This window comes from Talpa occidentalis, unplaced genomic scaffold (genome assembly GCF_014898055.3).
Source record: "Talpa occidentalis isolate TD23 unplaced genomic scaffold, MPIMG_talOcc4v2.1 talOcc4.9, whole genome shotgun sequence".
NCBI lineage: Eukaryota > Metazoa > Chordata > Mammalia > Eulipotyphla > Talpidae > Talpa > Talpa occidentalis.
The window spans coordinates 1,235,113-1,248,597 of record NW_023605305.1 but is presented as its reverse complement, the minus strand read 5'-3'; the positions used below and the strand labels follow the sequence as shown (position 1 = coordinate 1,248,597).

General features: G+C 70.0%; 1 protein-coding gene across 1 annotated transcript in view; it reads right to left on the bottom strand.

Moving 5' to 3' along the window:
• Window positions 1-11,776: 11,776 nt before the first annotated feature.
• PRDM16 (PR/SET domain 16) overlaps window positions 11,777-13,485 on the bottom strand; it is a 148,640-nt gene continuing 146,931 nt past the window's right edge. Inside the window, 2 exon segments of the mRNA XM_037499564.1 lie at window positions 11,777-11,934; window positions 12,928-13,102. Coding sequence (XP_037355461.1) covers window positions 11,800-11,934; window positions 12,928-13,102 — 310 coding nt within the window. The 3' untranslated portion in view covers window positions 11,777-11,799.

Genomic DNA, 13,485 nt, shown 5'->3' with positions numbered 1-13,485 from the left:
TTCCCTGCGCCGCGGGGCGGAGGGCGCGCGACGGGCCCGGGCCGAGGCGGGGCGGCAGCCGCAGGCTCGGGCCCTGGCGGGGCAGCCTCCGGCGCGCAGGTCGCGCTGGCCCCGCCCCGCCCCGCCCCGCCCGCCACTTCCTGCGCGGCCGGAGGCTCCGGCCCGCCAGGTGCGCCCGCGGGGGGCCGGCCGGGCGTCCCGGGCACCTGGCCGTGCGCGACGTCACGGCCCCGCCCACGTGACCCGCCGCGCCCTCCGCTGCCCACGCCCCGCCGCGGCCGGCCTGTTCCGTGCCGCCGCCTCCAGGAAGCCCTCCGGGCAGGGGCAGGCCCGCGGGCGGCCCCGACGCGCGGACCTCGCCGCCCCTTCGCAGCGGGGGGCGCCCGGCCGGAGGGGCGTCGCCACCGCCGGGCCCAGCCGCCTCCCCGGGCCTTGCGCGCCCCCAGAGGCCGAGGCCGCAGGCGGGGGCGCGGGCCGGCTCCCCGGGCGGCAGGGGCTGCGTCGGACGGGGCGCCCTGGCCGCGCCCCCCGCCCCGGCACCCCGCGCCCAGCCCGGCGCTCGCAGCCCAGGGCGGCCACGCGGGGCTCGGGGCTCTGCGCGCGGCCGGGGCTCCGCGAGCCTCCACCCCGGGCCCTCCCGGCTCGAAGCCTCGGCCCCTCCGCCAGCGCCCCGCCCGGGGTGAGCCGCCGCCCCCCGCGCCCCCCCCCGCGAGGGCCGCCCCTGCCTCGCCCCGCCCCCGCTGGGGGTGCTGCCCGCGGAGCTGACCCGCCCTCCCGGCCTCCGGCCTCCCCGCCGGCCAGCGCCCCCCCTCCGGCGCTCCTGCCTTTAGGCGCGGGAGGCGGGACCCCCGTCTGCAGGGCAGGGGCACCCCCGCTCAGTGCGGGAGGACGGTGCAAAGTGACCGCGAGGAAGAGCCGTGACCAGGGCTAGCGCGGCTGGCGCGAGATGCGGCCTCCTCAGAGGGCTTTCGGGGGACCCGGCCGAGCTCCCCGAAAGGAGTTGAGGGTGCCCCGAGGACGGCGCCCGCCTCTGGAGCGGAGGGGCTGGGCCAGGAGCCCCCCGGGCCCCGCCGAAGGCAGAGGGCAGGTGGGCAGGCTGTGGCCGGCGGGCGGCAGCCCAGGGCAGCAAGGGGCCACTCACTCAAGCAAAGGGGCAAGGCGGGCGCGGGCGCGAGGCGGGCGAGGGCCCCAGGCTGGGCATCCCGCGCTGTCCCGTCACCACGCTCGTCCCTCACCCCTGGCGTGACCTCGCTGCGGTCACTTGTCATCCCGACGTGCCGCCCCGAGACACCTCGAGTCGCGGCCCAAACCCCTCACCTCCCTTTGTGAGGAGCAGGACAGCCCCGGGCAGGAGGAGGGTGCTCACCTCTGGGGGGGCTGCTCCTCTGCAGCCTCCTGGGGCACATTCACCCCACAATAGAGCCAGGCCGGCCATGGTGTCCCCGACATGCAGGACCCCGCCCTGGAGGTGAGCCCTGTCCCAAGCCTCTCTCTAGGCCTCCTCTGCAGCGCAGACCCATGCCGGGAGCATCCCAGAGGGGTGCCCTCGCCGAGCTGGGCCCTGGCGCCATGTGGGCTCAGGGCAGGCCCCCTGAGGGGCACAGGGCCCCCATCCCAGCCCCATGGGATACAGCCCCCATCCCAGTCCCCTGTGGGACACAGCCCCCCATCCCTGCCCACCCCCTCGGGGCCGGGCTCTGTGTGAACTGCCACCCTGTGCCAGGCCAGGGGGTGCTGCAGGCTTGCGGGGTCCAGCTTGGCACGTCGTTGGGCACTGACTGTGGTTTGAGGGGCAGCTCTGCCCTGAGCGCCTGTGGCCTGCCCAGTCTGCCCCAAGTTGATGCCTTGTGTCCCCCCACGTCTGCCAGCAGCCAGGTCCAGGCTCTGTGGAACAGGTGCCCAGTGGGACAGGCCCTGGGGGCCCCCTGCCGGGCGGTCACCTGGGTGGCAGGTTTTCTGGCAGCTCCCGGGAACGGCGGGCCATTGCTGCCCTCCAGAGGCCATCGCAGGTACTGCACCGGAGCGCCTGGCCTCGCCGCCGGCATCCCTAGGCCCCAGGAGCGCCGTCAGGCTCCCCAAGGTCGGAGGCCTTGAGGGCACCATACCCGGACTCTGGCCGGCGCCATTGTGGCTGGGGACAGGCCTGCTCGCTGGCTGGGTGACCGGGACCCTCAGTTATCTCAGCCGGGTGGGGCTGGGGGGGCACAGCTCAGGCATCTTACTCGCCCCCCGCCAGCAGGTGAACCTGGCTGGGACCCAGAGCCGGGCCAGGCTGGCACAGAGCCGGGCCCTTCCGGAGGGTGCCCACGGCCCTGCTTCCCTCCCTCGGGCCCCCCGTGCAGCTGTGTCCCTCACTGAGAGGCAAATGAAACCCCTTGAGAGCCTCTGCGGGGGTCCCAAGGGCCGAGCTTCGCAGGAAGGTTCCCCCAGTGCAGAGCGCGTGTCCCCGGGGCTCAGGGCCTTCGCCTGCCGTCCTCGGCCGGGACTCCCCTTGCTCCCCCAGCCCTCTGCCCCCCTCTGCTCCCTGACACCTTCCCCGACCAGCCTTTCCTGACCACCCCTTGGAGGAAGGCAGGTCATGCTCACCACTGCGGACCAAGTCCCCTGTTGGGGTGACGTCCATGACCCCAAATATGCCGAAGCCCTAAGCCAGCACCGTGGTGCCCGCCCTCCTGACTGCGAAGTTGCCCTGGCACCTGGGCTCTGCCGGTGTCTAGGAGGAGGAGGTCTGGGGACCGGGTTGGGGACAGGCAGGTGGGAGTGAAGAGACTGCGGGGTGGGGGTCAGGGCTTCGGAGGAGCCCGCCCGGGACAGGCCCCCTCACTCTGGCCTCCGGGCGGCCCGTGTGTGTTCACCTTCCCATGAGCCTCCCGCGTCCGCTGCTGCCTGTGCCCATGCGGGGGCGGGGGTGCAGGCCCTGCAGGCTCTCCCCCGGTGCCTGGCTGCCTGGCGGGTCTGGTGGAGCTCGGGCAGGACAGAGGGGCCCGGGTGCACAGGAGGCGGCTCCCCGCTCCGGCACATCCGGCCCCCACCCACTAGGTGAGGTTTTCGGCCTCAAGAATAGGAACTGGGGCCTGCAGCAGCGGGTGGCGGCCTGGACTCCCTCCCTCCCCATGAGCACCTTGCCGGAGCCACCTCTGTCCCCTTGCTGGGGTCCTGGCCTGGGAGGCAGCCTGGGCGCTGGGGTCAGGCCCTGGGGGCGGGTCTGTGCTCTGGGCCTCACCTCAGTAGGTGAGCCGGGGCTCAGCGCCTGGCCCCTGCCCTCCGGGGGCTCCCTCTCTCCCCAGCAGGGGAGAGGATGTGGACCCCAATCTGGGCTGTTGGGGGAAGTGGACACTCCCGCATGCAGAGGCTGCCCCGAGGTTCCCGGGGCCACCCCTCTGCTCCTCCAAACTCTGTTCCTCGGCCCCGAGCCCAGCCCCAGGCAAGAGCGCGCCCCAGTGTCCCCTGCCAGGGTGAGGGTCAGCGCCACCTCCCGCCCCACCCGGGCCCGCGGGGGTGCAGGGTTGGGGCTGGGCACAAAAGCTCTCCTTTCCTCTCAGCCTGGCACAGGCAACAGAGGCCCCAGCAGGGCCCCGGGGTGCCCGCCCCGACCGCGGCGGCTGGGAAAGGATGCCCGCTGCCCTCGGGTGAGAGGGTGGCCGTGGGTGCGCCTGCGGACAGAGGCGCCTCTGTGCCGGGAGCAGAGGGCTGCGTGGGCCGCACATGGTGGGGGCGCAAGGGGTGCCGGCCGCAGGAGGCTGGACAGGACCGACGTGACTCCCTCTCCGGGCACCCCACGGCGAGTGTCGCTTCCTCCCTGTGGACGGCTTGAGTGTGCCAAGCCTGGCATCGCCCCGTGGACCCCTGAGGGGGCCATGTCGGGGCCCCATGGAACCGGGAGGGGCTGGTTGGTGCCTGGCTGCCCCCTCCCGCGAGTGGGGACACTGGTCACTGGCCAGGACGAGAACCCCACTGCTGGGCTCCAGAGCCCAGGTCCCTCGTAGTAACGAGGCTGTTTCGGGATTCCAAAGAAAGCGGGTTTGGTTTTAATGCGTGTCTGTCTCCACCCGAGGATGGAAAATGTCCTCACACTCCCAGGGGGTCGCGCCACCAGCCAGAAAACTGGAAACACAGTTTCCAGTCAGGGTGCAGGGCGCACGGAGAGCGGCTGGCGCCCCGGCTCTGGAGGCAGGCGGGGTGGCCTGGTGTGGGGCCGGGGCGCCAGGGCCTCCGGGGGGCCCGAGCTTTTGGACAGTGCGGCCAGGTGAGGTGTGATTTGCAGGTGCCGGCTCGGCAAGTCGTAACAGGCCACAGCGGGGCACCCGCCGCCTCGACCTGGAACCCGCCGCGCCCCAGGAGCTGTCCCCGGTGCCTTCGCAGCCAAGGGGGAGCCCCTCCCCACGCCACCCCCGCTGACCCGCCGCTCCCGGGGCGCCCTGGGAACAGGCCCGCGCCAGCCACTTCCTGCACGCAGCTCGGCCGGTGCTCTGTCCCCCTGCTCTGTCCCACGAACACGTGTGCTCCCGCACACGGACACGCATGGCCTGTCACATGCGCCCTGTGTGCTGCCACACCCACCTGCTCCCCGCCACTGCTCCCGCACACACGTTCTGCCACACACACCCTGCTGCACGCACACGCGCATTCGGTTACACACAGGGTCGACCACTCAGGATTCTGTTGCACACGTGTTCTCTTGCGTGCACACATGTATTCCCCCCGCACACATGTTCGCTCACACACGCGTGCTGTTGCACTGACAGTGCTCTCTGCACGCACACGCGTCCTGTTGCCTGTGTCTCCGTGTCCCTGCCGCTGTCCTCCTGTGCCCGGGGTGCCACGGCACGTCAGGCGGAGGAGGGGACAGCGACCTGATGCCCGCACTAGATCTCTGACCTCTGACCTCTGACCCACAATCCAGGAAGCCAAGCAGGGGCGCTGAGACTGTCGGCTGGGGCGGCAGGTCCAGCCAGTGTCCAGCAGGTGGCCTGTTTGTCCCCACGTCGCGCCCAGGGCCGAGCAGACGCATCACGTGGACACCCCGCTTCTAGCAGCCCCTCGCTCTGCGCCCGAGCCCTGTTCCGGCGGCGTGGGGCCCCGCGGGGCGGCTCTGAGGGCGGCCTCCACTCCCTCACCCGGGCCTTCCTCCCTGGCTTCCGTGCTCGCTCCCTGAGTGGCCGGGCATCCAGCTCTGGGAGGCTGGGCTGGAAGGCCAGTGCCCGGCGCCCCCTGCGGTCCTGCTCTGTGCCAGCTCCAGGGCTCCTGGAACCCGCAGGGGCCTGGGCCCAGTTCAGTGGCACCAACGCCCTCCCGTGGGGCTTGGAGACCCGCCTGCTGCCCGGCTTGCCCTCCTGTGACCTTGGAGCCGGTGCCTTTATGTGCCCTGGGACTCTGGGATCAAAGCCGCCGCCCTTTCTTTTTATTTTTAAGACTTATTTATTTATTTATACCAGCACTGGGTACAGTCAGAAGCGCGGGAGGGTGAGAGGATTCACCAGAGCCAGAGCGGGGAGCAGAGCAGGCAGACTGACGAAACACACGCGGCAGGAGAGGGCTGTTGCGCCATGTGGGACCCTCGCCAGCGGCCGAGGATCAAACCGGCACTGCAGAGGCTGCGGGCAGCTTTGCAGCCCAGCGTTCAACCGCTGCGCCACCGGGGGAGGCCCGCCGCTGCCCTTTCTGAATCTGGAGCGAAAGCAGGCCCCACGCAGGTGGGCGCAGGTGGTGCAGGAGGGCTCAGGTGGGTGCAGGAGGGCACAGGTGGGCTCAGGAGGGCACAGGTGGGCGCAGGAGGGCACAGGTGGGCGCAAGTGGGCGCAGATGGGCTCAGGAGGGCACAGGTGGGCACAGGAGGGCACAGGAGGGTGCAGGTGGGCTTTCTCGGCAGGGACTGCAATCCACCTTGCACCCCAGAACCCTGTGACCAAACCTGTGCCTGCGAACGCCTCTCTGGTCCTCCTGTCCCCGTGAAACCGCCCTGGGCCGGCCACTTCACCCCCAATTAGGACGCTGCTCCGTCTTGGAGACGCGCTGCGGCGAGCAGCCGGGTTTTCAGTTCTCAGCATCGCTTCTCTGCGCACGGCCACAGGCCCCTTGGCGCACAGGGAACCTGCGGGGGAATTCAAAAGCATCCTTCTTCCCAGAAAACAGATTCCTCATTGACACATTTTTCTCCTGTGGATTTTTTCCCGTTCCCCGAATGGAGCCTTTTTCTCAGGCCTCTCCGGAGGCAGCGGGCTCGGGAGACAAAGTCTGCTTGTCAGCCGCGCTCCGCTCCTCTGCCCGTCCTCGGGGCTGACAATGGGGCCATTATCAGCCGCGCTGGCCCGCAGAGCCCCTCTCCCTCCGGCTAGTGCCCGAGAGGCCGCCAGGCTGGACAAAGGTGGGGCTCACGTGATGGGGCCGGGCGGGCGGGGGCGTGGGCGCTGCCCTCGGTCGGTGACCGGCTCCCGGGAGCGTGGCCGCGGCCTTGAGACTCATCACCTGCTCCCCGAGGACGGAGACACAGCCCCAAGGAGGGGCCCTCCGGGCCGAGCCCCGGCCTGGCCACCAAGGCGGACGGCTCGCTGCGGGGTCATGCCCGAGGGAGTGTGGGCGCTGCAGCCCCCCCAACCCCGCGCAGGGGGCGGGGCCTGTGACCCCGCATACCGGCTTGTGAGCCAGCGTCTCCTCAATAGAGAAAACGCAAAATAAAACACACGCACGGGCAGGAAAAGGCCCGGGGCCCGGGTTGGGGCCAGCGTGTTGTTCCGAGACGGAGTTCTGTCTCCTTCAGTGCTCCCAGAGCTGCTCTTTGGGGGCTCCGGTCCCCGTTACTTCTGCCAGAACTTGTTCAGGCCCCTTGGAGGCCCTGGAGTTGCCAGCGCCCCACTGACAATGGCCGTGTGGTGGCCACCCAGCCGCCCCTGCCCACCGCCCGTCCGTCCTCCTCCCGCCCCCACCCACCCGCCTGTTCACCGGTCCTCCCCATCCACCCTGCGTCACCTACTCGCCCACCTGCCCACCCTCCGTCCACCCCCCAGTGCTCCCTCCCTCCCGCCACCCTCCTGCAGTCCGTGCCGCGCCTGCCCTTGGCGACGGAGGGGTCCCTGGCCCACCCTCCCCTAGCAGCCCGGTCTTGCGCCCGTGTTTCCTGACCCGGGGCTCCTGCCTGTCCTGGGAGCCCGCGGTTCCGGTCCCGGGGTGCCCTGGGACCAGCCCTCCGAGGCCGCCGGAGGGGTGCCTGCCCTCTTTCTGTGTCTGACACTCATTTGTTCTCTCCCCACCTCGCGAAGAAAACAGAGGCCACAGGCCGCCGTGGTGGGGCTCGGAGAGGCGCCTGTCGGGCCTCTTTGGGTGGAGCACGCACCGCCAGCCCCTCAGTGCCAGTGGGGCGGTTGGTGCCGGCCGGGGACCGGGGCCGGTGTGGCCTCCTGCGGCGTGTGGGTATAAGGGGGTGAGCTGGGTGCGGGGCTTGGGCGGGTGTCACCCCCATGAGAGGCCATGCAGGCTGCAGGTGCGCATGCCCCGAGGCCACCCGCAGGGAGAGTGGAGGATGCAGCCGCCAACCCCACGGGGAGCCGCCGTGTGCGGCACCCCCAGCCTCACCAAGGCTGAGCTGAGGAGCAGGGGGCACGTAGGAGCTGCCGGGGTCCAGGGTGGGGCGGGAGGGGGTGACCTGCACGTGACAGCTACGCTGCAGTTGGGGACGCTGGGGATAGGGCTGGCCTCTGTTGTGGGGGGTGGGAGGGCTTGGGGACCACAGGGCCCAGCACTCACCTCCTGGGCTTCGTCACTCTGGCCCCCCTCACAGCAGGAGCCGGGTAAGAGCTAGGCCCTGCTGGGGGCACGTGAGGGCCCCCACAAGGACACCCAGGCTCTCAGGAGGGGCCCAGGCTGCATCTCTGCTCCCCGTTTTGTGGCTGGTGTTCACGCCACCTGTGGGGCAGGCTCAGGCCCTGGCAGGCATGGGAGGAGGGGGCACAAGCTACCCTCCAGAAGGGGCACTGGCCATGCGGGCCAGGCTCCCGCCACCCCTACAACAGGGGCCCTTGTGCCAGCAAATGACCCCAGGCAAGAGTTCAAGGGGCTGAGTTCTGGAGAGCACAGCTGCAGTGGGCACACCTGAGGGCACACCTGGAGGCCACACCTGCAGTGGACACACCTGGAGGGCACACCCGGAGGGGCCACCTCTGGGGCCAGCGCTGTCCTGCGGGGCCTGCTCCGAGTGCTCATTCCCGGGAGGCAGGCAGGAAGGGGGCCGCTGGGAGGTGTGGGCGGGGTCCCTCGGGCAGCAGCCCGTGCCCAGGGTCTCTGGGGACAGGAGCCGCCGCAGCCGCCCCAGGCTCGGCCCTCCTCCCCCCGCCGGCCCCTCCCCAAGTGAGACTCGCTGGCGCGAGGCTTAGAAAAGCACACAGATTTATTGCATATCAGTCTCACGTGTCCACTCAGTGTCGGTGGGGTTACATTTGGCATTCAGTCCTGCTCCACCTTCTCCCGCAGTCGGCTCCTCCCAGGCTCCGCCTGAGGGGCGTCTCTCTACACGAGTTCGCTGGTCGTTTCCACAGGCGTCAAAGCGACACCGGCGACACCGCCCTCGCGCCTTCCCGGCACCGTGTCTCCGTGTCCCGCCCCCTCCGGGGACCCCGCGCCCCCAGACCCTGCTCGGCGGGCGGGGCTCAGCCCGGACGCGGCCCGGCCCACGCCTGGTCAGTGCAGCTACGGACTCCTCGTCGTCGTCACAATCCATGAACAGACACCAAAGTGACCGCCACACACGGGCCATGCACATCACGGACAGAAGCAACTACACCCGGACGCGGGACACACGGCCCTCCCCCGGCTTTTGGGAAAAAAAAACATGTGAAAACCGGACATTTACATTTGATTTCTGTTGCAACACACACACAGTCCCAAGAGGAAAACGAAACACAGAACAGAGCCGAGCTGAGTCCGAGAAGCAGCCGCGGCGCAGGGAGAGCGGGCGGAGCCGGCGGGGCGGGCGGGCGGAGCGGCCGGCGGGTCCCCAGCGCCTCTCTCGCCTTTCTGTCGCATCATCGCCCAGCGGGGGGACGCGGGCGTGGAGCGGACCCCGGGGCGGGAGGAGAGGCTCTGGCACGTCGCGAGGTCCTCACGGCGCCCGCCGTCCGGCAAGGGCAGCTTCGCGGCCGCCGGAGGCTGGCGGCCGGGCCCCCAGCTGTGTCCCGCGGCCCAGGGGCGGCCCGCGCCTCGGCGATGCAGCTCAGTAGACTTGGGCCCCTCGGGGCTGGGTCATCCAGTGCTTGGAGGCTCCCGCCGACGCCTGTGCGTGTCTTCGCCGACGCTCGGGCGGGGAGGGAGGGCTGGGGGCCCGCGGTGCTTCGGGGCGGCGTCAGGTTGGGGGGTGGGGGGGCGGGCGGCCGGCTGGGCCTGGTCCACGGGGGCCACACGGACCTGGCAGTCTCTCGGGCTCTCCGTCCATGGAGCCGCCGCCCGCCCCGGCAGTCCTTGGACTGCAGGCCTCCGGGGTAGCATCGGGGCCTCGGGGCGCCCCCCGTGGAGGGCCCGGCTGGTCACGGGCGCCCCGCCCAGGTGGCCTGGGGTGGCGCGGGGGCCTGGCTCCCGGGGGCTGGAGTCTGGATGGGGCTGAGGGTCGCCCGCTGGACTTCCGTGGCTGCCGCGGGAGGCCGGATGGCAGGCCCTGCCCACAACCCGCCCAGAGTGGCTGCGGGGCCGGCTCTGGGCCTCCCTGAGCCTGCGGAGGCCAGTGCAGGGCGGGGCGAGGAGAGGCAGGCGGGGGAAGTAAGTGCTTTGTCAGGAGGTCCAAGGATGGCGCCCGGAGACTGCCAAGTGCTGGGACCTGAGGGGCTGAACGTTTAGGAGAAACCGAGTCCACTCAGCGTCGGGCAAACACCCAGGAGGGAGGACGCGCCGCAGGGCCTTCCGGAGGGGCTCTGAGGGGACCCTCGGGAGCCGGCCATGGGCGGAGCTGGCCACGATAGAGGCCGGGGGGTGCTGCCCCGTCGGGGCTCTGCACCCGGGCCCCTGTCTCGAGCGGGGCATCAGAGCGCAAAAAAGAGCACACACCTTATTCTTTAGCAAAGAAATCATATAATTGGGGTTTACAGAAAACGGGGTGTTTGTATCTGAGATCGAATTTTTCAAAGGCGCCCCTTTGTTCGCAGGGCCACTGGAGGCCCAGGTGCCGGCGGGCGGGGCTGCGGGGCTGCGGCCTGGCCGCTTGCGGTGGGGCGGGGCGGGGGCAGGCCATTCCCCGGGTGTGCGGGGCGTGGGGCCTGGCGCCCGCCTGCGGCTGTCTCTCCCGAGAGCACACCCCGGGGGACCCCCGCCAAGCGCGCCCCAGCTGCCCGGGCACCGGCTGTGCTCGGAGGACAACCTGGCGCTCTCCCCTCCTCGTGGGGAAACCGTGACTCTTCCAAACCACAAAAGAAATAAATAGAACACTTGTCTTAAATGCAACTGAAACTCAGATTTAACAAAAACACATGATTGTCTGGGAAGCGGGCAGCGCTGCGGCGGGCGCGGGGACGGGGCTTGGCACGCGGGGTGCCGCCCGCCGCCGGTGCCCGCCCCACAGCACAGCCTCGGTACAGGGTTTTGGTCCGTCACTAGATACTTATATTAACATCATTTCTTCACGATAAGAATGTCTAATGCCAAAATACTGTTAAGGAAGAAATAAAATAAGAAAGAAATGAATTAGAAAAAATTACAAGTTATATACAGATTAAGGTAAATCCATCAGGGAAGAAATTACTATTGGAGATTGGCCCCTCGGGAATAATTTAAAGTCGTCCGTGGGAAGCAGACTCGCCGGGAGGGCGCGGCCCGGGCTCCCTGCCGGTCCCTCGGTGCCCGTCGCCGTCCGGCGCTGTCCCCGGGCCGCACCTCGCACAGAGCGCGGCCTGCGTCCTGGATCCCGGGTCTCGGGGGACCCAGACTTGGTGGCTGTGAGCGGGGCCGTGAGGCGCCCGCAGCCGTGGGCTGGCCCGTCCTTGCCTTGTGGCTCTGATGGGGGAGGAGGCGGGGGCGCGAGAGTCCGGCCGGCCAGCAGGCCCCGCCTCCCGGGGTCGCCGTGGAGCGGGCACAGGGGGCCGGGGTCGCCGCCCGCCTTCCCCTGCGATGGGGGGTCTCGGTGGGCCCCGGACACAGACCACGCGTCAGCCGATGGCGGCGCAGCCCCAGCCCGGGGCCCCGGGGCCGGCGCCGCACGAGTGGACGCGCCCTGCGGGCTGCCCCGGCGCCCGGCGCCTCGGCCGCACAGACGGTCGGGGGTAGAAAATCCTGCCGTAGCTACAGTATAAAGAACACGCCGAGCAGCGCGCCCTGCAGGCAGGCGCGGGCGGCGAGGAAGCTGAGATTTCAAAGCGATGCAAAATTACTTTTAAAAAACAATTTGCAAGTCATTTTTCGATTTTTTAAAAAATACTGTCTATCTTCAAAACCACATGCTCAAGCGGACGCTGCCCTCGGCGGGCTCCCGGGCTCTGCCCGGCACCGCCTGCCCCGCTCAGCGCGGTCTGTGCTGCCCGCCCCGGCCCCAGCCCGGGGTCCAGCCCGCCTGACCCTGCGGGCCGCCTCGGACAGGGGTGCGCTGGCGCCGGGACCGCGGCCTCAAGGTCAGTTCGAATGCGGGGGAGCAGCCGGGACGTGGGGCACGGGGCTGAGCGGCGACGGGAGGCCGGACGCTGAGGGTGGGCAGACGCCGGCGACGGTCTCCCGGGTCGGGCGGTCGATCCTGCGGCCTCGCCGCCGCTCTCCGCAGCGGGGATCTCCGTCGGGACGGGCGTCGGGGCCCCGGTCCCTGGCTCTGGACTCTGACCCCACCCCTCTGGGTCGTCAGAGGTGGTTGATGGGGTTAAAGGCTCCGGACTCGGGGGCGGCTCCCGTGATGTTCAACCAAGCGTCCAGAGGGCTCTGGGAGGCGGTGCGGAGAGGCGCGTCCTCGGACAGGGACAGCATCATTGCGTACGCCTGGGGGCACGGGGCACACAGGACCGCGGTGAGCTGGGGCTCTGCTGTGCCGGCCCGCCTGCCCCCCGCCTCCCCCAGCTGCCCCCCAACGCAGGCACCAGAAGAGGAGCATGTGGGGGTGAGCAGGGAGGGCAGGGCTGTGTGCGGGGCCACACCGGGGTGGGGGTGCCAGCCTGCTCGGCCCCCTCGGCCTCTTTGGGGTGCGTCCCCCTGCAGTCTGGGGCATCCTCCTGGCGCTCTGCTGGTGGGGGGGGGGCAGGGAACGGCGGTCGCTGTTGCTAAGACCCTGCCACGAGCCATGCCCGCCTGCTGGGCAGGGGCCGCTGCTGCGGCTGGAGACGCTGATGGCCCTGGGGGACACCTGCCTGCACGCTGTGGGGGCGCCGCATTGCGGCCTGGGGGAGGGACGCACAGGCTTCTACAAGGCAGACGTGCTTCTGGCCTAGGGGGGTTAGGCTGGCCGAGGGTCTTCTTGGCCACAAGCCCCAGGGCGCGGGGTGGGGGGTGCGCAGAGCAGGCGGGTGGAGAGGCCCCCTGCCGTGAACACTGGACAGAATTAGTAAAGAGACAAAGACAGACACATGCACGTGGGCTCCTGGCTCGGTGACCCTGGCTCCTGGCTCGGTGACCCTGGAGGTAGGGCTGGGCACTGGCCTACCCTGTGGCTCAGAGGAGGTCAGTGACCGCCTGATGCCCAGCTCCCTGGAGGGAGCACGGGCACGGGGCGGGGCCGGCACAGCATTCACCCTGGAAGCTGGTCTGGGACGGCCCTGCGGGGCCAGAGGACAGTGGCCACGTGCCCGGGAGCCTCAGGTCCTGCGCTCAGACTCTCCCTGTCCTGTCTTCACTCACGGGCAAGTGGCAGTCAGCTGGGCACCTCTTAGCCAACGTGATGGGCACAGGGCGGGCTCAGGGACTCGGGGATCTCCCGGACAGGCGTGGCTGCGGCCTGCCGTCCGGCCTGGTAGGGGCTGGGGCTCTGTGGGTACCTACCTGGTTCTTAGCCTGCCTGTACAGGGTCTGTTTTAAAGCCTCAGAATCTAAGGTGGCATTAAGCACATCCTTAACTCCACACGCTTCCTCAGCTGCTCTGCGGAGGTCCAGCCCCTTCCCAAAAGTCGGCATCGGCTCCAAAGCCAACAGGCCGCCCGCTTGGTCCTCAATACACCTGCACCAATGACGGGAGAGGCCCGGTCAGCCGGGCTGGCCTCCGGCCACCTCTCGGACACCCTCCGGTTGGCTCTGTGCCTGCATGCACGCCATGGCGTCTCCAGGAGCCACATGCACAAAGAGACAGACACACGACACAGACAGCGGACGGAGGCACACGGATGCAGGACAGCAGTGGGCGGAGGCCCGGGGCGCGCACATTGGCCGCCAGCAGCAGGAGGGCGACCGCCCGGTAAAGAAGGGGCCTGACTCCTGGCCGCTCTGGGGGCCAGGGCCTGAGAGGAAGGGCCATCTCGGAGAGGCCCTGGGCTGCAGCCTCCGCGGGCAGGGGCCGGGGCCGCCGTGCAGGAGAGGCAAGCAGTAGGGACCTGGGGGAGGAGG